The 21,665-nt window shown below is 49.7% G+C and overlaps 1 protein-coding gene across 2 annotated transcripts in view; it reads right to left on the bottom strand.

Moving 5' to 3' along the window:
* Nucleotides 1-914: 914 nt before the first annotated feature.
* LOC130529869 (teashirt homolog 2) overlaps nucleotides 915-21,665 on the bottom strand; it is a 35,330-nt gene continuing 14,579 nt past the window's right edge. For both annotated transcript variants that reach the window (XM_057040524.1, XM_057040525.1), the window contains exon 2: nucleotides 915-4,621. In XM_057040524.1, coding sequence (XP_056896504.1) covers nucleotides 1,584-4,621 — 3,038 coding nt within the window. In that variant the 3' untranslated portion in view covers nucleotides 915-1,583. The remainder of the gene's footprint in view (nucleotides 4,622-21,665) is intronic.

Below are 21,665 nucleotides of genomic sequence, written 5' to 3'. Positions count from 1 at the left end.
GTCAAATGTCATCCGGCCGTTATAAAACACAGATTTGATGGGTGGAGGTAATTGAGGACTTGATTGCTTGAAGGAGAGAGGAGGAAAAAAAAGATGAATTGCATAAAATGTTTATGAATTTAGAAGGCAATTATTTTTAATAGCCTTGAAATAATAGAGCTGGAGGAAATATGTTTAATTGTTATGATACCATCTTGCGGCAACAGCGACGGCGTTCTTGGCAAAGCAATAAAGTCTGACAAGAAGATGTATCTGAGAGGAGCATGTGGAAGTCATGAGCTCCAGAAGAGGCTCGAGAGCTGCTCCGTAGATTTAGAAACCTATAATAGAAGCGCAGCTCCCTCTTTATTATCCTCGGATATTTGGGAACTATTCAAGGGCTTCGTAATATCTCCTGATAATATTCTCCGATGAAGGAATGATGCAGTTTTGCACTTGTTGTAGAGGAGTGAAGAGAACCCATTTCAAGGTTCCATCTTCCTTTAAATTCCACCAAAAATCGACTTAAATCACTTTTATTTAAAGGCCTTCCAGAGGAGGGAATTGGTTATTTCTCCTATTTATTAGGGAACACCCATTAAGCACTGATGCATCTGCAGATAATTGCTGCATTTGAAGCTCAAGCTGATTTAATTGGCCGTCCTTTGTTTGATCAGCTGTTGAAAATGAAGTACAAAGTAATCAGTTTTTAGACCAGCAAGATGCTGGAATATTCTGGAATACTTCCTAAATAGGACATAAATGAAGTCTGAAAGGTTCCAGGTTTTTTTAAAAGTCCATCCTGGTGAAGGTTGGTCCAGTGTGTGCGATTTAGCAGCACCTAGTTAACTATTTTAACTAGTTCTAATAAACCAAACTCAAGCTGCACACGAGTGGAGACAAACAGAAGTGAATGAAGATGAAAAAATACCAGCTGTTATCAAATGTTAACTCTTTATTTGAATAAGTAAAAAAAGGTGCAGGTATCACAGGGTTCGTCTGCCTCGCCGTTGTTGTTGTTGTTGTTGTTGCACTCTCGCCTTCGTCTTCTGAAACGTATTTACAGGTGGAACTTCCTAATTAGCTTTGAGTCATGTACAGAGTCTAAACTGGTGATTAAACATTTATTAAAGTGCTTCTTTTCTCTCTCTTCTATGGTTGCGACACAAAACCTCTTTACATAGCAATGCACTGTGCACGTCTGCGCGTGTGCTCGTACGCCCGGCAGCCTGCCTCGGGCCCGCCGGACCACAGGAGTCTTAAAGTACAATCAGATCATTGTTTTGTCTTTGAAATACAATTGAAACTGGACATATCATACAAATAAATAGTAGTCATAGCCTGGGCTATTGCATGCAAACATCAGCATTTAGGTTTCTTCAAGCAGTAAAAGATTTCATGACCGGTGACGCCTTTGACCAGGGTGCAAAAGTCTCTGTGTTCCTGCCTCTAACCAGTGTGTCTGCTGGAATCTATCAAACATTGGAAATGTCATAAGGGGATCACTCTACACGACGCTAATTTAAAAAACAAAAAAACCCCAAAACGGCTGAAATAACTGACCCGTGTATTGAAATTAGAGCGTCCAGAGGAAAGGAGCGCAGCTACTCCTTGTCCATCTCGACATATTGTGAATGGTTGTCGGGGGATTTGCTGTGAGTTTTGCTCAGGTGGAGTTTGACGGCGTGGTTGCTGGCAAATGTCCGACAGCAGAGCTTGCATTTGAACTTGGCGTCAATGTCCTCGTCGGCCATGAGGGCCTCGGTGGCTCTGGCGCTCAGAGCCTTGGCCAGTTCAGGCTCCTCCACCTTGGTCTGGTGCTCCACTGGCATTTTGCACATGTCTTTGATCTGGAAGCCGAGATGCGACTCCAGGTGGGCTATGAAAGCCGCCGGTGACCTGAACTGGGACGCGCAGTCATTGCAGTAGAAGACCGGGTGGCCCGTGTCCATGTTCTTCAGAAATTTGGTCCCTCCTGTTTTCCGCAGCTGGTATTTCACGTTTGCTAACCAATGGCTGATGGTGGTCATGGAGAGTCCGGTGAACTTGGAGATGTGCATCCGTTCCTGAGGGCCCAGGTCCGAGAGCAAGTACTTGCCCTCGGAGGTCTGGAAAAGACTGGAAGCAAACTGGGCTTGCAGGATGAGGAGGTGGCGAGGGTTCCAGTTGGACTGTCGGCCCTTGCGCTTGTGGACAGAGTACACCTCCGAGGACACGTCCTCGAAGCGCCGCACGTCTGATTCCAGTTTCATGGATGGGATCCGCGACGGGAGGGAAGGTTTGGGTGTCGTAGCTTTCGGAAGAACTTTGACCATGTCGGCGATGTCTGACAGGGCGTATTTCTGCGGCATCGGGGCGGACGGCAGGAGCGGCGCCGTCCGCTTGCTGTGCTTGGATTTGGTCAGATCGATGGGCTGGTCGTCGCTCACAAAGAGGAACGCGTTGTCGGGCCGGTTTGCCGCCGCCTTTCCGAGCATCAAAGCCGCTTTGTCGCCGCCTCGGCTGATGTCGGCGAAGACAGACTTGGCGTGAGCGGACAGTTTATCTGCGCTGTTGGGCTTGTTGGCTTTACCCAGGTGATTGTTCAGGACCGACTGCAGGGCGCTGAGAGGGTTTATGGCGAGCACGGCGGCGGCGTCGGCGAGGGGCTCCGGCGCGGCGCCGCGGCCGCTGCTGGCGGAGGGGCTCGGTGTCTTGCCTCTGTCAGAGAGATCCGGGCTCATCTTCCCTTTGACGGCTTCGCCGCCTTCGTTCATACAGTCTGCGTCGAGCTTTGAAGAGGAAGAGGAGTCGTCCTGACAGTCGCTGTCGTCGTTCTCCAGCAGATCAAACTTGAGGCTCTGACTTTCTTTACCATCGCTAACGCCAAGCTTCTCCTTCTTGATGTCCGCGGCTTGATGCTGTCTCTGGGGGGCCTCGGCTCCCGCGCCGCCGTGGTACAGCTTCCCCTTCGGGGCAATCGGCCTCAGCTTGTGGTTAAACTGCTGCTTTATCTGAGAGGGCGGCGACGCGGAGAGAGGCGCACCTTTGATGATGCCGGAGAGCTGATAGGCGGCGTGGATGCTGGGGTAGGCGCTCCAGCTCGGTGTTCCCGTTTGAGCCTTGTTGATGGCGGAGGCGACTGTGTTGGCTAAAGATTTCAGAATGTCCCCTCCTCCCCCCGAGTCCTGCTCTAGGTCCTCCTCGCGGAGATAAGGGTACTTAAACGCCCCGTTGCTCTGCTTGTGATCCTCGCTCTCCTGCTTGTCGTCTTTCGTTTCCGTTTCCTCCATTTTGTCCGAGGAGCCTTCTCCCTGGCTGTCCTTCTCTGCGCTCCTGGGGGAGGGATTTTTTGGAGACAGCTTCTCTCCCTCCGTGTCACTGGTGCCAGCAGGGTCAGCCAAACCCTGCATCTTCTCTATGGCCAGAGGGTCGAGCGCTAGCTGTTTCCCCTTTTTAGAGGCGGAGTTTGTGACTTTGATGAAGTGTCCGGTGACCATCATGTGCGTGGTCAGCTGCTGAAGGGTGTCGTGAGAGCTCCCGCACTCCATGCACTTAAGAATCTGAGACTTGCACGTCTCGAACTGCCAAGTGTAGCTCGCTCCGTTCTGATAGCCGTAGCGGTTATTGCTGGCGCTGGAGATGGCGGAGGCCCTCTGGGCTTCAGCGTAGCCAGACACGCCGGTGGTGGAGTCGGGGGAGCACGGCCTCACCGACTCGAAGGCCCGTTTCTTTGCTGGTGGCAACAACTTGGGGGTGATGACCGGGATGGGCTCTTTTAAAGGCACTTTTTGGTAATGCTTCGTTTTAATCATGTGGACGCTCAAATCCTGGAGCGAGTCGAAGGAGTGGCCGCAGAACATGCACTTGAGAACCTTCTGCGCGTCCTCTTTGCCTTCCATGTCATGCAGGTTTCTCTTCCTGGACTTGGAGGAGGAGGCGGAGGAGTGACTCTGTTTGCTGTGGTTGTTGTCCTGATAGTGTCCACTCTTGTTCATGTGGACCGTGAGCTCCACCAGCGTGTCATAAGCTGCGCTACAGTCCTTACAGCGGAAGCGGCTCGCGCCCGTGAACACCGAGCCTCCAGGTTTGGACGTCTGTCTGTACAGGTGAACCGAGCTGAAGAGGTTCGGTTTGGAGACCGGCTTGGGAGACAGCGTCTGCTGTAAGCTCTTGGACAGAGCGTCCTGGTGCCAGTCAAACTCGCTCTTGGCGCCTCCGTTGGTGCTGTCACAGTTGGCTTTGCTGGTGTTTTTGCCCACTTTTATGTCCACTCCGATCCCAGTCCAGTAGGAATCGGACAGAAAGTTTGCATAGGCTGCCCTCATTTTCTCCAAGCTGCTGCCCGTCTCCTCTTTGCTCTTCGGGCCGTGTCTCTCCTCATCTCGATGGCTCTCGGGAGGCGGGGAGATTTTGAAATCCGAGAGTCTGTCGCTGCCGTCGCTGAGGTGTGATTCCAGCTCTGCGTCCTGGTTGGAAAGGACGCTGATGGGAGAGTCCTGGTTGCTGTAGGTGTTGGTGCTCTTGTTGTCCAGCTCTCGGTCCTCAGACACTTTGGGACTGGTCTTCTCCGAGCACTCCTCTTCGGTCAGAGCGTCGTTGTCGCCCTCGACGTCGTTGGCAGCATCCTGAAGAGCGGCGTCGTCATCTTCAGGCATGTAGACTGTAAGAGAGGAAGACACGTGGGACATTAATATACTGTTTACACCACGCAGACAATAACAGCTTTACGTGTGATCAGACTAGATCAGATTCAGAGGTTCACAAGGCCCCGTTCTTCTTCTCTCTCCCCGGGACGTGTCCTTATTTAAAAAATGTAAATAGATATCAACATGAAAAGCTGTAAAAATACGGGCTAAATATGCATTTTGTGCATGAAGGCAGTGGCGTTTGGTGCTCCGGGAGTGAAACTGGGCGTAATGGCTCCACTAACAGGCTGCTGGTGCTGCTCAACACCGCCGTGATTCACGGCAGCTCGTTGACTCGCCGCTGCGTCGGAGGTTTTTCCAGCCTCCAGTTGAGATGTTTACAACAGTCACCGGTCACCGGGTGACAAAAAGAGATTGATTATTCCGGTGTGTGTTATTGTAAGTGACCTGTTCCATAGTGATTACGGATGCTTCAAAACTGCAGGCAAAATGAAAGTCGCCTGTTCCTGGGAACATTTGCCCTTTAGAGATTTTAATGCTCCGTCAATAAAATCCACACGTTTAACCCTCTGAGCAAAAATAATCCACCTGGGAGTGCAAATACTGAGGAGCGAAGCTGATTAATTCGGCGTCGGAAATCGAAATAAATAAATAAATAAACGGTGATCTGTCACATTGTTCTCTTCTCCCTGGCAGCCTCATAAACAGCAGTTAATCCTTTCATTTTTCACCTGCTCATTCAGCACGGACGCCATTGCCTCGCCTAAGACGTCGTTAAAGAAGTCTTTCTAATTGACACGTTCCCCCTCATCCAATTAGCGCGATCTTTGACTCAGCATCGACGGCGTCCGGCGTGGCTGCAGGCTTCGCTCCGCGTGACGCCAGAAATAAAAGTCCTTTCCGACGACATCTATTTTCAGACGACTTGAGGATCAAACCGCCGATGCAGCCGGCGTTTGCATATTTCCCTCAGAAGGTAACTGCAGTAAATGCAGTTTGTCAGCGTCGTCACATATCTGAGATGTTTTCCGCCTGGTAGTCGCGCTGGAAAATGTGCATTTTGGGAGAGACGCGGCAGATGCTCCAAGTTAAATATGAATAGGACATAACAGCCCTGTCCAGGCACTTATGCGTTTCATGTGGTTAATATTTCTTCTCTGAATAGAAGGCACTCCGTGTGGGGACGGCTGGAGCCGAGCACTTAGGAGTCCCACAACAAGCGGCCCGTGGAAAGTCTTCCCGTTTTTGCCCTCTGAAAATAAGCCTTTTTTTTACTATCAATATTTCACAAGTGCCTCCAGAGAAACCCTAGAGGTGAGCTGCCTGCCAGCTAATGGATGAAGATGGAGATGGCACTCGGACTTTTCAAAAACAAACACGGAGAATGTGAAGGCACAGCCCAGGAGCCTGGATCCACCGCGAGAGGGCCGTTCTGATTGGTCAGGCCGGCTCTGTGATGGCCTCCACAACACCCCTGATGGCAGGGGGGGGGGGTTGTGAAGAGCACAGAGGTATGTTTTATTTAAAGTCTTATACAGTATCTAAGCCTCACGGTGAAGGCTGTGACAAAGCTCTTCAAAGTCGTCACTAAACCTGAAAGACTGGGACCAAAGAGGGGAGACGGGTGTTTTTCCAGCCCAGTGGGGGCTTTAAACTGCACTGCTGCTGGCAGGATGAGTAGAAATAGTCTTTACTTCATAATTTAACACTGAAAATAAATAATCAATACAGATATTTGAGGGCCCTCTGATGGGATGCATTTATCAGGGTAATCAAAGAAAACTGGGGTTTTCTTCATTCCCACTAATTCCAAAATGGGATGAGATGCTTTCCTCCCCCAGAAAGAACCATTCACGCGGAGTAAAATCGGCCTCCGTGGGAATGTTTGTGTCTTATCGTGATATTCGGAGGTGGAGCTGACGGAGATTTACAGCTGCCCTCTCGGCTTCCTATCAGATGCCCAAAGTTTCAGTCGTCCAAAGGCGCCAATTAACCTTCTGGCAGGGACGGTGCACGTCTGACTGCTGCTCGCTGCGTTCCTGGCGCGGCTCCGCCAGCAGAAGTGCTGCTGCCGCGCCACCAGACGGTGATCTATAACGTGAGACGCAACCCAAGGACAAAACTGACAAAACAGCACTTCATCAAGAGTAATAAAACTGTGTTTAGTCGTAAGTTCAGCGGCGCAAACTGCTCGGAACCGTCTTCTCCGCCATGTGCTGCTCAACAGTCCGGAGAAAAGGAGGACGCGAGGACGGCCGATCATCTCACAGGTGTGCTTTGATCCACATCACATCCACAGTGTTCTGGAATCATAACAAAGCTTCGATTGCTCATTTTATTAGGATGGACTGGAGGCGGGGCTTATTCCTGCAGCCAATCAGCAGAGACATTCTGAGAAATCTGACCCCTTATTGGTCAGTTAGCCGTGGTGTCGGACCAGCAACTATGCAACAGACAGTTTTTGGTTTTGAATGAAACACCATTAAACTGAAAATGTTTTCAAATGATTTGTGTGTGTGTGTGTGTGTGTGTGTGTGTGTGTGTGGGAAGGCCAAAGCTTTCAGCGTGAATGTAAACAAGTTTCAGTCCGGTTCTATCCCCCCAGACTACAGCCTTCAAACCCGCCGTCCCAGAATGCATCTGTATCACTTACATGATGCACTCATCCGAAGGCTAAACAATAAAAATAATCATATTATGCTGTATCACTCTGGAAAATACTGGATTACAATGGCCTCCATCTAGATTCCTGAACAACTGGAAGATAAGAAACTAAAGGAAAAGCTTGCAATGAAAAACGTTTCTGGGGCCAAGCAAGGCAACTCCCGACCTAACAAGCCTTACAAAACAAGAGGCTGGCACGCCTCGGCTGAGATTTAGCATGTCATAAACCGCTGTAAAGCCTCCAATCTGTGTCACTACAAATTTATATCTTCAGACTGAGATATGCAAAGGTCAGAAAACCTGAGGTGTCCATCATAAATCAGACAGCTGAAGTGTTTATAACCTTTATCCGTTAGAACAGACTCCTGGCATAGCCAGGCCTGGATTTACAGAAGCAGCTGCCTCTTTCTGAGCCAACAGGACTTTTTCCACTCCTACATCTCCACAAACCAGTTAGGAACTGGCAGATTAGACCAACTGCTACGCTGCGGAACGCTGTCTGACTGCATTGTGACACCTTAAACCCTGATACCAGCCCTCTTTGCTGGGTTTGCTGCATTGTGTCCAACTTTGGGTGGACTGTATTTATTAATCTCATATGCTAACGTTGGTCACTGTTTACATGAGCTACACGTGTAGCATGTTGCTAACCTATGAAAATGTTGATTCCAGCGTTTCTCTACGTGGAAAATCAAGAGTTCATTCATGAAGAGGGAGTTAGCGGCGCGCGGGGCTGAGCTAATGGACAGTGTCAGTGCAGATCTTTGTGTGTGTGTGTGTGTGTGTGTATCCACGGTAACACTATCTTCACAGAAGATTTGGTAATTCATAGGTGCCCGTGACAGGTCTGCACGTCTCTGCCACTTTCCCGGCTGTCTCAAGCTACAGTTTTTGCTGCTCGCGAATCAATATCCCTTTTTACTTCTCATTGATTGCCTGGTGGTGGGACCAACCTGAGCAGGACTGTTATGACATTTCTAGATTTCCCCCTGTCCTTGGAACAATCAATTACGCGCACATGGCAATCAAAACCTCTTTGCAAAATGAACCTGCTCCATGACATTTTCATCTCCTGGATTTATGCCACGCAGAGGACAAAAACCTGAGAGGGAAGCAAAGGAGGCCTGCAGGAGAGTCAGAGAACATCCTGAGGATGCAGGTCAGCATCTCGCCTGTCATCGCTAATACGTCTGCAGAGTCTGTACCGAAAATATAACACTTAATTTGTTCATCTGCTGTTATAAATAGGAGTGAAATGTCACTCAAAAAGGGCCGCGTGTGAAAAACAGCATTCCAAAGTTGCCGGGCTGGTTTGTGTTTTTCTCCAGCGAGCTATCATTAGAACGAGACACACATGTCACAGGGTTTAATATTTGACAGTGATATCTGACTAACTCGGTGAGCGGCGCACGTCACGGATCAAACAGATACATTCTCAGACATCCTGATGATAGTCTTGATGACACATCTAAAGTTAACTGTGAACCGAATCGCAGGAGAAATGGAGAAGAGCTAATTCTGAGCCCCGCAGCCATCTGTAAAGATCTGTAAACACCTCTCTTCTCATTGTTCCCTGTCAGGAAACAGTCTCCCGGAGCCCAAGGACACTGCGGAGTAAAGAGAGAACAATCACGTTTGAGTGCTCCCTTTGACAAAAGTTGTCTGTAGGTTAATTGATATTGCAGAATAAAATAGTTTGGGACCTTCTTTTAAATAGAAACGCGTGTTTGGACACCAGTTGACCCATTATTTTCCCGTCTGCTTTTGATTTGAGACTCGCGCAGGAGTCATGGAGGGAGTTATGACGTATTTAGCCCTAAATGGGTAATTGCAGTCTCGTGGCCTAAAATCTGTCGATTATACAGTGAAATGTGTGTTTAAAAGCGGCATAAAACCCTCGCTGAGTGCCTTTGTTGCATCTTTCTGAGGCTCAGACGGAAGCGCTCGTGTTAATTTTTGTATGCATGAAGGAGATGTTACTTAAAGCGCATTACTTCCTCCACCAAACACGGGCTAGTCATGCAGATAAATGCCTTGCTTTCACACACCCTCCACTTTAATATTTAATAGACTAATATAATCAAATGAAAACTCGCAGCCCTGAAAAAGACAGGACGACTCGGGGACAGACTGCGAGCACAGCAAACAGCACAATGTGCTCAGATGGACCCGGAGCCAGATTAATACGAGAGGAACGCAAATATGACACCATATCCTGCCATCTGGCTGATCATTTGGGCAAAAATGATCACAATAATTATGGCAATTAATCAAAAATGTTTTCGCCACCATCATTCCGTTAACTAAAAACGCAGAGTTTGGACTCATCGGCGCTGAGGGGGGGGGTTTACTCGGCGTTACGGGGCGATTTCATGATAAAAGGACACAAATGTGGGAATTTCTAAACGTCTGCGCTCGCATGTCGCGCCCATGCTAATCGTTACGTTTACTGAGCCGCGTCGGGCCGCCCTGCCTCCAGCTCCAGGAGCGCCTCGTCTCCCGTGATGTCACCAACAAATGCTGCTCTTTTTGATGCCTACGAGAAGCTTCTGCTGCGAGACGCATCAGTCGGCCCTCTGCCTAATTGGAAGCGAGCGGTGGGAGAGCATTGCAATCTGCGCTCCGGCACCGAAGTCATCACTTTGAACGCACCGCCGCCGCCGCCGCCGCCGCCTCACGTGATTTTTCCCGATGCTGGATGGCACCAGAGGGTCCGATATCAACAACAACAGCCCCTTCACGTCTCAGGGAGCTGCAGTGGGGGTGGCAGTCACAGTGGAGGTGCTCCATTCTCCCAGATTTACAGAGCTCTAATCCCAACCTGCAGAGCGGCGGCTCCCGGCACGATTAGATCCAGAACTCTGAGCCTAAATTCCGATATTGTCCTCTGAAAAAGGGACAGAAGCAAAGCTCAGCGCCTGTACCAGCGTGTACGTTCACCAAAGAAAGCCCTTAAATGTGGGTACTGTTGTGTTTAGATGGAGCCGTTGAACATACAGCTCCCATCCTGAATCCGATTTGTCCTCTTCTGCTAACAAGCGAATGTAAATACAAACAATGTGGCGAGCGCGCGGGATAACGTCACGTTAAGTGAAGAGGCTTAAAAGCCTCGGCGTGTGTTTGCCAGATTACAGATGATCTCTTCTACCCCGGCTGACGCGCAGTTCCAGTTGGCGGAGCAGAAGCAGGGTGGCTTCAACGCCAGCGCGTTTCCCGCTCGCAGGAGAGGAAGCAGCCCCGCGCCGCTCCGTCACCCGGTCTCTGAAGAGCCCGTGACACGGTTCTCCAGGAGCGACATGATGAGGTCTGATGGTTCCTTTCTGCAGAATAGCAGTTTACCCCTCATTCACCCTTATCAAAGAGCGGAGCCATCATCTTCCAGCGTGCCACTCAAAGCCCCTCCGCATATTGGAGCTGACCAGTCGAGCAAACAGGGGCGGCACTAATAAAAGACCATCTTGCGTTGGTTCAAATTTCCCTGATTGAATGTCAGTCAGGAATGTTTGCATGGCAGCAGGGAGGAAAGTGGGCCATCGTTTTAAGGACCACTGCCTTGCACACATAAGGCCTTTGTTCTGGCTTTATGAGATACTGAGTGAAAGGTATGATGGCCTCCACTCAGCTAACGTGCTGTTTGTCTTCATGCCCAATGGCTCCATTGAATAAAGGGCTTTTCAATTCCAATTCCTGCACTGTGGGATGTTTTTTAAAGTCAAAGCGGAAGATTTTTAAATGAACTTCAGGTGCTTTGTTGCGATGTAGTTTTGGCTGATGAAAACATTTTTGCATAATTGACAAAAAACACAACCTTTCTTAAAAAATGAACACTAGAACAGCTTTATTCAAAGGTAAACTACAAAGACAACAGACTTCCGATCTCCTCGTCTCCACCCACGTGCATGAGACCAGGAACCGTCTCACTCTGTGATGCACGTCCTGACACTTTGCTGCCACCGTGACTCCAGAGACCCGGAGAAGAGGCAAACGACCGGTCCCAGCGACGGAATCCAACTGCAAAGCCGCGCAGAATTCACAGGGAATTTTCAATAATTGTTGTGATTGCGACATCACAAATTCCTGGAGGGACTGAATATTAGATTATCTCAAAAAGCAGCCGGCGGCAGGTCTCCTTGCCGAGCCCCATTTGGTCCTCCCCTGAGATGGGCAGATGTATACAGCACATAGAGCCTGTGCATCATAAACTTTGCATGAACCTTAAACACTGGCCCTCCCAGACAGCAACAGCCCTCCATCAAGGTCAGGCCTCGATGAAGCTGATAGCGCAGCTGCAAGAGGCTGCGCGCCTTCTATTAAAACAATCTGCACTTCACCGAGCCTTCCGCCCGCTCGGGCCACGTGTGGATCCCTCTTTAGACCCTGGTGAACTCCAGCCACAGCTTTTCTCTGTACACCCAGTTTTATGCAGTTTTCAGAACCTTCTTATTTTGTTTTTTTTACCTTCAAAGTTCATTAATAGCAGATTTGCCAGAGCGAACTTGCAGCTAATGTGCGGTTCTGTCAGCAGCTGGCGGGACCAAAGGCTGCGTCGTGGCAGGCACAAAGACAAAGAAGCCACCCCGCCAGAACCTGGAGCTCTGTGGGAGAAGACAAGCGACGGTAGGAGAGGCACAAATGCTTCAAAACAGCCCCCCCCTCCCCACACGCATTCATTTTAATGGCAAATTTGTTGTCAAGTGTCCTCCGCCAAATGATTAGGGCCTGTTGTTTTTCTGAAAAGTGCAAACTTCTGGATGTGCCTGGCGTGCGCTGTCACTTTGACAGCACATTCTGAGAACAACGGCTGCCCAAGCAGTGAAATGTGTTGGCACCCAATAGTTAAAGTTTCCACTCAAAGCGGGCTTTCTGCTGTTTGTGGGTATTCCGCCGCATTGATATCGAGATGCTGATTAGAATGAAAAAAGAAGCCTGTGAATTGGACTCCCCAGAGCAGGCATATCAGCATTGTGGGGGACTGACAGTCACTCCATTGAGCCAATTATTTCTGTTCATAAAACCTGGTTAAAGACTGCCGTCATCCCGAGAGCACGAATTACTGCTAAAATCCAGAACCCGGTGACAGTGCTCTTAGTGTGGATTGCAGGAGGAATAATTACAGACATAATATTTCCATTAAGTGTTTAAGACTGGAGATTTTTACGACCGAAATCATAAAAAGACAACACGTGCAGCCATAAGCACAATTTCTGGCAAATTATTTTCAAATCTCCTACAACAAAAGCAGATGCACACGTGTGGGATATACGCTCATTAATCCCACGCTCCTATCAAAGCCGTGAAAATCTCCAAAACAGCGTCAAAACCCCCCCAAAACAACAGAGGCAGAAAAATCTTTTTCTTTGTTCTACGTCCCGATTTAGCCTCCGAGTCAGCGGCGTGACATTTGTAAGGTGCTCGGCTGTAATGGAGGAGGAGTGGGAGCCGACTGCGGGGCCCTTTTACTCATTGCATGGGAGAAAGTGGTTAATTTATTGAAAAGAAGGTAGGCGGACGAAGCAGCGGAACGGAACTGATACCCTGTAGGTTGTGCACCGGGCGCGGGGGGAGGAGGGAGGGAGAAAAGGAGGTTGAGGGGAGGCGGAGAACAGAGCGACAGAGGAACGGTTAATGGAAATGAGTGACAGGCTTTCAGAATGATTTACAACGGGTGGCGCTGCGGCAGAGCCGGAGCTTGATGGATGATCGTGAAAGACGGAGACGAACCATAAATCATGTCTTTGAATCATTGACAGAGATAAAGGAGGGGGAGAAAAAGCAATGGCATTGACGCTCATTCTTCCAATAATGTACATTGACGAGTTACACTACGGAGCCTTAATTAAAAAGTGAACACGGGTCTTCTCCCTCTCTCTGCTCCCACCCCCGTCGTCGCCTCCCCCGCCGCCGGATGCGCTCCCCCATCCCTCTCTTCTTCTCTTCTGTGTTGCGATATCAATGGTAATTAAAGATGCAGCCTCGCCAGCCTGTGTCCCACAGCCGCGTCCTCCAGCTCCCCACAACAGCCAGATTAGATAAGTGCTCTGCTCAGAGATAAAGTCACCCCTCAACCATATCAGTGAGGGCCTGCGCCAGTTTACAGCTGTAAACACAGACGCAGAGAGCTTTTATTCCTGCAGGGGAGCAAAAATGCTAATAACCACTTGACCATTTTTAAACACAGTTAGAAAAATGCGGTTGAAGCTGCGGTTCGGTCCAATATCAAAATGAAATATAACACTAATGTGCTTTTGCAAGGCTGAACCTAACAGCGAACATCAGAGTGTTTTCAACGACTCCTGGATGAAACCTTTGGCTCCTGCACAGTGACGAACGCGGACCTGAGGAGAGGAATATTTCTGTTATTTCCCGGCTGTTTTTCCCACCTCCGATCGCGTTGTGTAGCCTGGAGTGCAGATGGCACTTTGATAAACAGGAGGCGTCCTGCAGGAGCTCCCGCAGCCTGCATGAGTGGCATTCCACATCAGCTGAGCGCCCTCAAAGTGCATACAATAGAGCAATGAGGTGAAAGTAATCCTAAACATCTGTCTTCTGTGTCCTACACGCACAGGCTGTTTGTTCAAGTACGAGGAAAGACATTAGCGAGACGGAAGGAGCGAGCAGAGGATGTATCAATTCATGCACTAGTTCTCCAAAGGGATCAAGCAGACCCTCTGGTGTCTGTGCTGGCAGCACAAAATGGAGAAGACCGCCCGCCTAATGCGCACGTGACATGCTGGAGCAGCGGGAGTGCGAAGAACGCAGAGGTGCACGGCCGACATGGCCGGACACGGTTTCAACTTTAACTGTTTTCCACTCGATTTATGGACCTTCGGGAGAAAACAAGCTAGCATCACATTAACAGCCCATGTGCGATGGCAAAGATGGCGGAACGGAATGGACAGAGCGCCACGGAGCGCGTGGGAGGCCTGAAAACACCGGCGGCGACGGCAGGTGAGCGGCCATCAGGTGGGAGAGACGCTCCACACTCCATCACGTCGCCCGTGGCGCCATTGGGTCGGGATTTATTCGAAGCTCCGCGCTGCGAGGAGACTTATTGAAGTGGACGTGAACGCACGGCGGTCATCAGGCGGTGGCGGCGGGATCGGACTGGTCAGGCAGCGCACGCTCACGTGTGCGTGTTTATGCAGGGCGGGAGCCGCGTGGCTGAGGCGGGGCTCCGTCTGAAGGCTGTGGAGCTGCTCGTATCATGTCTGATCGCATCCTGGCATCAAAAGAGGGTTTGATGGACGGGGGAAATAATTACTTGTCATTCAAGTGTCTGAGGATCCTCTGCTCTCCTCTTTTGTTGCTGTTAAACATGCTCCTCGGTTAAACACTTTTCTCCTCGCCCAACTCCAAAACACACCGTTCAACTTTCAAGTATGAAACAGCGGCGATTCCTTTTGACTCCGCCGGGGAAACGAAGGGGCCGGGACGGCGAGGGAGCGCGGGGCTGAATGGATCAAAGGGTCTGAGCGTAATGAACTTCACGGCGTCGCGGTCGTTAGTGCACAACAGCTGCCGTTGATCTTAAATGGACCTAAAAGATGATCCATACAGTAATGAAGCCAGCTCTGCTGTGGGCCCGATGCCAAACAGGCCTGAGCCAAGTCACAGGGGACGCGACCCCCCCACCCCCCCCCCCACCCAGAAGCATCTTTGTCTGAAGGAAGAACTCTGGTTATTGTCCTGCTGCAGATTGTGAATGATAACGTGTCAGATCCAGTGGGAGGACCGGGCCGAGTCCTCCAGACTCTTCTGCCCGGACCACCCTGCTCGCCGTGTTGCACCACATGACAGGATGATGCTGCTCGCCTCTTGGATCCATCGCATTGTTTTTCTTGGACCACGGTGAAAGCAAATAGCAGCTAAAGGGCCCCGGCGCTCGGAGTAAAAACCAAAAACCCATGCAGTCATTCATCAAAGCTCAGACAACTCGCTACTCCCCCACCAACTACCAAACCCCCCAAGGCACGGCCGTCCCCCCCAACCTTTTCTCCGGGTTTTAACGAGGGCTCCAAATAATTCCACAAATGACAAATGATACTTATATCTCTGGCCTGTGCCGAATCAATAAGCATGCAGAACAACTATCCATCTTGAGCGGTATCGACAGATGCGGCTCGACATCGGCGGAGAAGCACTTGGTGGCTTTATTCAGTGCTGGGGAGGGAGGGAGGGGGTGGGGGAGAATCAGTGTACTCAATTTCAGATTACAATAAACCACCCAGCAATGTCAACAATCAAAAAGCTTTTACTGGAACTGCAGCATCCGGAAAATGTTTCCTTCAGCAAACACGGCACAAAGCCGAATCCGAGCAGGACCCGCTGAAGTGGGTCGGGGGCTATTATGACTGTAGCACCTGCATGTGTTTACATGGCAGTTGTGTGGTGCGTATGAGCTGATGGGCGGTGATACGGCCCCTCTCTGGTCCCCTGACTGGATCAGAGCAGCTGACAGATAGCACTTCAGAGCAGCTTTAGCTGCAGCTCCCCTTGAGGGGCCGTGATTGATGACTCGCACTGCCACCTAGATCCATTTTCTCCTCCAATCTGACTCCTCACAGGTAGCGCGGCGAAGCCCTCCCTCCCCTCCCCCTCCCCCGCTCTCCTTCTCATCTCCCTTCAATTTAAAGGGGGCTCATTTTCTAGTGTACCAACAGAGAGACCGCGAAACATCCACTTTGAACAAATTAAAAACAAAATTGTACAGAGGAGATAATTGGAGCTAAATGCCTCGTGAAGCCATCGTGATCTCGAACATTAGAGGTTAGACAAGTTAAAGGGAAAGATGTTTGCAGGCATAATGTCATTAGCAGGGAAAATGTTAAGACCTTGGACCCCTGCAGGTCTGAAGGCATTTAAGAGCAGTTAGCTTAGCCATCTGGTAGACAATTACACAGGAACAAACACACCGCCTCAGCAAATAAAGCTTGGCTCATCAATCACAAGAATGGCCAGAAGTTGGCCCGTTCTACCCTCTGATTTAATAACCCAGAGAACAGCAGCGTTATCTACCACATGCTCTCAAAATCCCAACGTTTGCCATCAGCTTTATGAGGGAGAGGAGCTCAAAGTGAGAATATCCCACCGCGGTAAAACTGCTTTTTTAATCTACAGTCACTTGTGGATGTTCTCAAATACCCGCCCAACAATGACCGCGTCTCTTAATTTGGACTGTAATCCACGGAAGGCTGCCAATATAAAAATAAGCGCAAGGTTAAAAGTAAAAAGAAGAAAAAAATTAAAGATTCGCCGTTTCCAGTTTTCAAGTATTTTACTTAATTAACATTTGCCCCTCGCTTTTAATTGCAATCGCGTTTCCTCGCGGGACTTGGATGGAGATTTTCTGGTAATTGCAGATGTTGATATGAGACGGTGACACCATGTCAAGTCTATTTCTGATAATTATCGAAGAAAAAAATAAAAATCAGGAAGAGCCGAGGAGCGAACCGGTCGAGCTGTTGGGAATGAAGAAAGCAACAACAAGCACCATGAGAAGAACCGCTGTGGTTTCTAGTTGGAACAAAAGAAGAGCTTCATGACTGGCCCGGGGGCTGAACTCCTTCACTGGAGCTGCTGAAGCTCCTTCTCCAGAATCACAGCTTCAGCTAATACTGAATTAGCCTTCAGTGCTAAAAACGAGCTATTCTAACACCCAGAGAGAGGCCCAGGAAGAGCTAAGCGTACAAAGCGTTACCATGGAGTTCAGATATTTATAATTTCGTAATTATTTCCCTCACAGGGAAACTTGACAGGCTGGTTAGTCAGGCTTTAACGCCACTGTTGTGGCTTTGTGACCAGGATGTAGGTCAGCTAATCGGGAGCAACGTGACCCACCTGAGACCTCAGCTGGTGTCAATCAGCCGAGCATTTTTAATGAGGCGAGGCTCACTCGCCCGCTCTGCTGTTTGTTCACCTTCAGTTGCTTCTGAGCGGTTCGTGCTGGTCTGTGACGCCTCGTTGCCACGTTGCTCGGTGTCAGGAAACAGCTTTACGTCCATTTTGTTCAGCTAGTTGCTGAATCAGTGGAAGCTAAATCCCCAGATGAGTGATTCCTGTCATGGCACGCACGTGTGTGTGCATGTGTGTCTGCGCTTGATCATCATTAACACAAGTGTCGCCTGAGTGGAACTTCAATTATTCATTTTTTTGGGGGGGGGTGGGCACGACTCAATCGTCTGTGCTGTTTTTAAAAGGGACGAATATTTGACCGTCACAAATATTTGCTGTCTCTGCCGCCCGTATGCAGATCTTCACACGTGCAGTTCAGTGTGAACTGTGCACGGACGGACGTCAGCCTTTTTGTCGGCTTCTGGAGGCTGAACATATTCAGCTGTGTTTCTGGGATGTGGCCGTGGTGCCCCGTGTTGGAGGGAAAATAGGCCAATGCTGCGGTCTCCCAGTCCCCTCTGTACACGCGTCACCTGCCAGCTCATGTGACCCAGCTGAGATGTGAACAGGTCTGGCAAGAACCAAATGTTTTCATTTACCTCAGGGGCATCTACACTCTTCTTTAGCAGGCGGCGGCAGGCTAACATGTCAAGATGCCGGCCCGGGACTGTAGGCCTCTGGGAGAGGTCACGCACTTGGAGCTCAGGCTCAGAAAACACGAAACTACGGCCGTGCGGAGCGTCCGGCGCCAACTGCTGGAATATTCCATCAACGTTAGACGATGAAGATGAAGACAGGCTAAAAGCAGCCCTGGATTGTTGAGTTAAACCTGAAAAAGTGCTTCATTCCACCTTCGTGCTCGGATCTGATGCGTGTTTGACGGATCCACGTATGACTGAGCAGCGGGGAAGAGGGGGCGGAGCTCCATAGGCTAACCTCCACACGTCCACTTCTAGCCGAGGTTTTGATGATGAGGTGGCGCAGAGCCGCTAATGGCTACGCACGGCAAACATCTGCGGACGACTGCGTTTAGGTTCAGGATAAAAAAGAATAAAACGACAGCACGGCACAGAAATACCACAAACATTATTCCAGCATCTCCTGGAAACCAGTAGCTCCTTTGGGGAGGCCTGTGGGAGGGGCAGTGGCTGTCTATGCTAGCCTGATTTATGATCCACTCAGTTTTGCACGTGTGTTCACAGATTTCGGGGAGTTGCACTCAATTAGAGTAGCGGGGGGTTCCAAGTATGTTTTTGGTGAGGATAAGTTAAAGCCTGACACGTTTATTTCTGCCGGAGCGGCTGAGGAGCCGGTGACAGCCAATCAGAAGGCGTTTCCTTTGATCACCCGACTCCGAGTGCAGGAAACAGTAACCGTCCGTGACAAGTAAAAAGCAAAATCCGGAGCAACGCAAAGTGTTGATAAAGCTCAATCTTAAACACCAGTCAACAGGGTGGCGGCGGCGGCGGCGTGGCGAAGATGAAAATGTCAACGCTGAGCACGACAACAGGAAGCTGACAAACGCTAATCAAATTTGCAAATTCAAATGAGCTTAAATGTAATTCTCATAAAGCTCGAGCGGGGCGTTTGGATCAAGCCAAAGACTGAGGAGCGACTTAATGGTTTCAACAGGACAAAATCCCCAATTACAAGTTAAATGCCCTCTGCCTTCCAGATTTATATAAAACTACTAAATCTAATTCCTGGGACGTTTAATGATTGAGAGTGCCAGTGGAATGGGGGACCAAAGTACCAGCGTGAGGAGTTGCTCATATCCCTGCTGAAAAACTCCTCCGTTTAATGATTCACCAGGAAGGAAAGTCCACACACTTCCAGAAGAATTCAAATCCCTTTTCCCACAGCCCCTTTCAGCCCGTATGATAAATGACACCCGTCATTCCGCTGCTGCCAAACAGCACAGAGGGGAATTGTACTGATATATGATTCACAAGAACAGGAAATAAACTCTGCCTTTCTCTGTAGTTCTCCCTCTTGCCAAGTAGGACGGACCTGGACAGTGTCAGGGCTCTCGTGGCGAGGCAGCGGCGAAGGCTGATGGCGCTGAAACCCAAATAGGGAAAAGAGAGCAGGTTTCTAAAAGGAACTCTCCCCTTGCTCTCAAAAAAGCTTCTGATGACTGATGAAAGCGCGGCGTCCAGGAGAAGGAGGCGAGCGGGAGAAAACCAGACGCGGGCGAGCTGGAGTCGGCCATTATCAGAGGAAACACCTCCCCCTGCCCCCAATTATGATGCAGCTCGTCAGGCTAATTACAGCGTCTTGATTGTTTCAGGTGTCTGAGTGACAAAGACGGAGACAGACGGGTTCAGCGAGTTCGGATCAGACGGGTTCAGAGGTTTAAACACACGTTCTGATGAGTGGCAGAATTAAGACCAACCCACGTTCCTGTGGAAACACACAACAGCTCTCAGGTGTTCTTCATAACGAGTTACACACAAACGAGCCCGATCTCTGTGATGCAGCTCTTCATTAACGGTGACGAGCCATAAGCTGAAGACTACGCCGGAATTCAGATCAAAAGATCTCTAGAAATAGACAGAAAGTTGCTGAAAGTCAGAATTATGAAACTGAGGTCTCACTTCTGACAATTGTTTTTAAACCCAAAATGATCAAATTTTGAAATTCTTAACTAGGAGGATGATGAAACAATTTCCAGGCTGATCTTCAGATTTGGCCTCTTCCGCGTTGTTCCGATCCAAGTTTCTGTAGGCAAACTAAAAGCTAAATGTGGGGCAGTTATTCAGTTATTTCATCCTTTACTGGAACAGAACCAGTTGAGCAGGTTCTGTGTGCAGCAGCTGCTCCGGGCAGGCGCGGCGCCTCCCGCCGCCTCCAGGCGGCTCCCTCCAGGCCCGGGCCCCCCACCCGGGCTCAGAGCACGGGGATGTGCCCAGGGCCAGGACCAGCAGCACTCAATCACCCAGACAGCGACATCCTTTCGCCATCACCATCACAGAGGCCCCTTTGGGGGTGTGAGTGTGTGCACGTCGGTGGGTGGGGGGATATTTATGAGCCCGGCGCTCACACACACGCCCGCGCGGTTGTGATTCCGCTGATATACTGTCGGCTGGACGGTGGGACGGAGCCACATAGTTCATCTCCTTCATTTTTAGCCCCCCAAACAGACCCCTCTAAGTGCTCCTCTGAGCTTTCCAGGTTTCATCTGATGCAGGAAGCAGACAGCGAACATGGCACCGCATGTAAATCAAGCCAGCGCCGCGTTCTCGCTGGATCTCATCATCAATGGTGGCTTTGTTTGAAAATGTTTACCAAATGACAAAAATAAATCCGCGCAGGCAGGATACGGAAACACACAAGCCGGGCTGTTTTCAGGATTCAGGTCCGGGAGGCATTCCGATCCTGCGTGAGTGTGATGAGCAGCAAATGTTTACCTGAGAGGTGGATTTTAATGCCTTACCTTTGATTCGGGAGCAGAATAATTACAGAGGGAGCCGTGTGAGCCCCCGTGGCAGACGAGGGAAGTGAGCTGGAAATGGGTTCAAATTGACGTTGGGAAGTAAAGAGGCTACTTTGCACCACAAGGGGTTTCTTTCCTCAGGCAGGCCGGGAGATTAAAAGAAGCCATAAAAGGTCTCGGTAATGGCATCAGTAATGTCTCAGCGCCATTAAAAAGTGGTGGGAAAAACATCTGCTTTGCATTTTTCACTCCCCTGCCTCTCGTTTGTCTCTCAAAATATCCACCAGCGCCTCGCTTTGCTCACGGCTTGTCAGAATCGGGGTTATTTTACAGACCTCTTCCGAGCCTGTCAGGACCGGGAATGTCAGGACGGGGCCGTTCTGGAAGTGGCCGAATATCATGAAGGATGTTTGGGGGGTGGGGGGGGGGGTGGGGGTCTGACTTCCACTGCTAAACACCCAGCTCACTTTGTCAACTGAAAACAAGATTGTGCCAGGATGCAGCAACTGTTAATCTGGGCCAAAGGTTTCATCTCAGGATTTATGGGACGAGCGTGCACGTCCGTCACCTGCAAGGCGGCGCGCACGTCACGACAGAACCATCTTGGTTTAAAGGGAAGCTAAAGGATGGCTAGCGCTACTCTTTTAATCAGTTTATGAGCAGAGGTAATTAGCAGTCAGGGGTCTTTATTAATCTCCTGCTTGTTGCTGCACAAACGGTGGAATCTGCTTTCATTGATCTCGTTAATAGTCTCGATTTAATTGTCTGAGTCAGCGGAAAAAGAAGAAACAGCAATAACAGTCTGGACGGTTCAGCCGATCAACATCACATCCAGACTTTTGCATCAGTGTGAGACTGAAAGATAAAAAGAAAAGAAGTGTGTGCACATCAGAGGAACGTGCACGAACACCTTGATGGCTTTATGGCTCGCCTCTAACCATTAGAGGTGCACTGGGCCCTCCTTCCCTGTGCCACTCCTGCACTAATCTTTTCCCTGCTAAGCCTTTAATAAACCATAGCCTGCTTCATTAGCTTCCTCTCAGAGTGATTGATCAGTGCCAGTCACA

Source organism: Takifugu flavidus, chromosome 8 (assembly GCF_003711565.1).
Source record: "Takifugu flavidus isolate HTHZ2018 chromosome 8, ASM371156v2, whole genome shotgun sequence".
Taxonomy (NCBI): Eukaryota; Metazoa; Chordata; class Actinopteri; order Tetraodontiformes; family Tetraodontidae; genus Takifugu; species Takifugu flavidus.
Note: the sequence above shows the minus strand (reverse complement) of the source record. Positions and strands in the feature narration are given on the sequence as shown.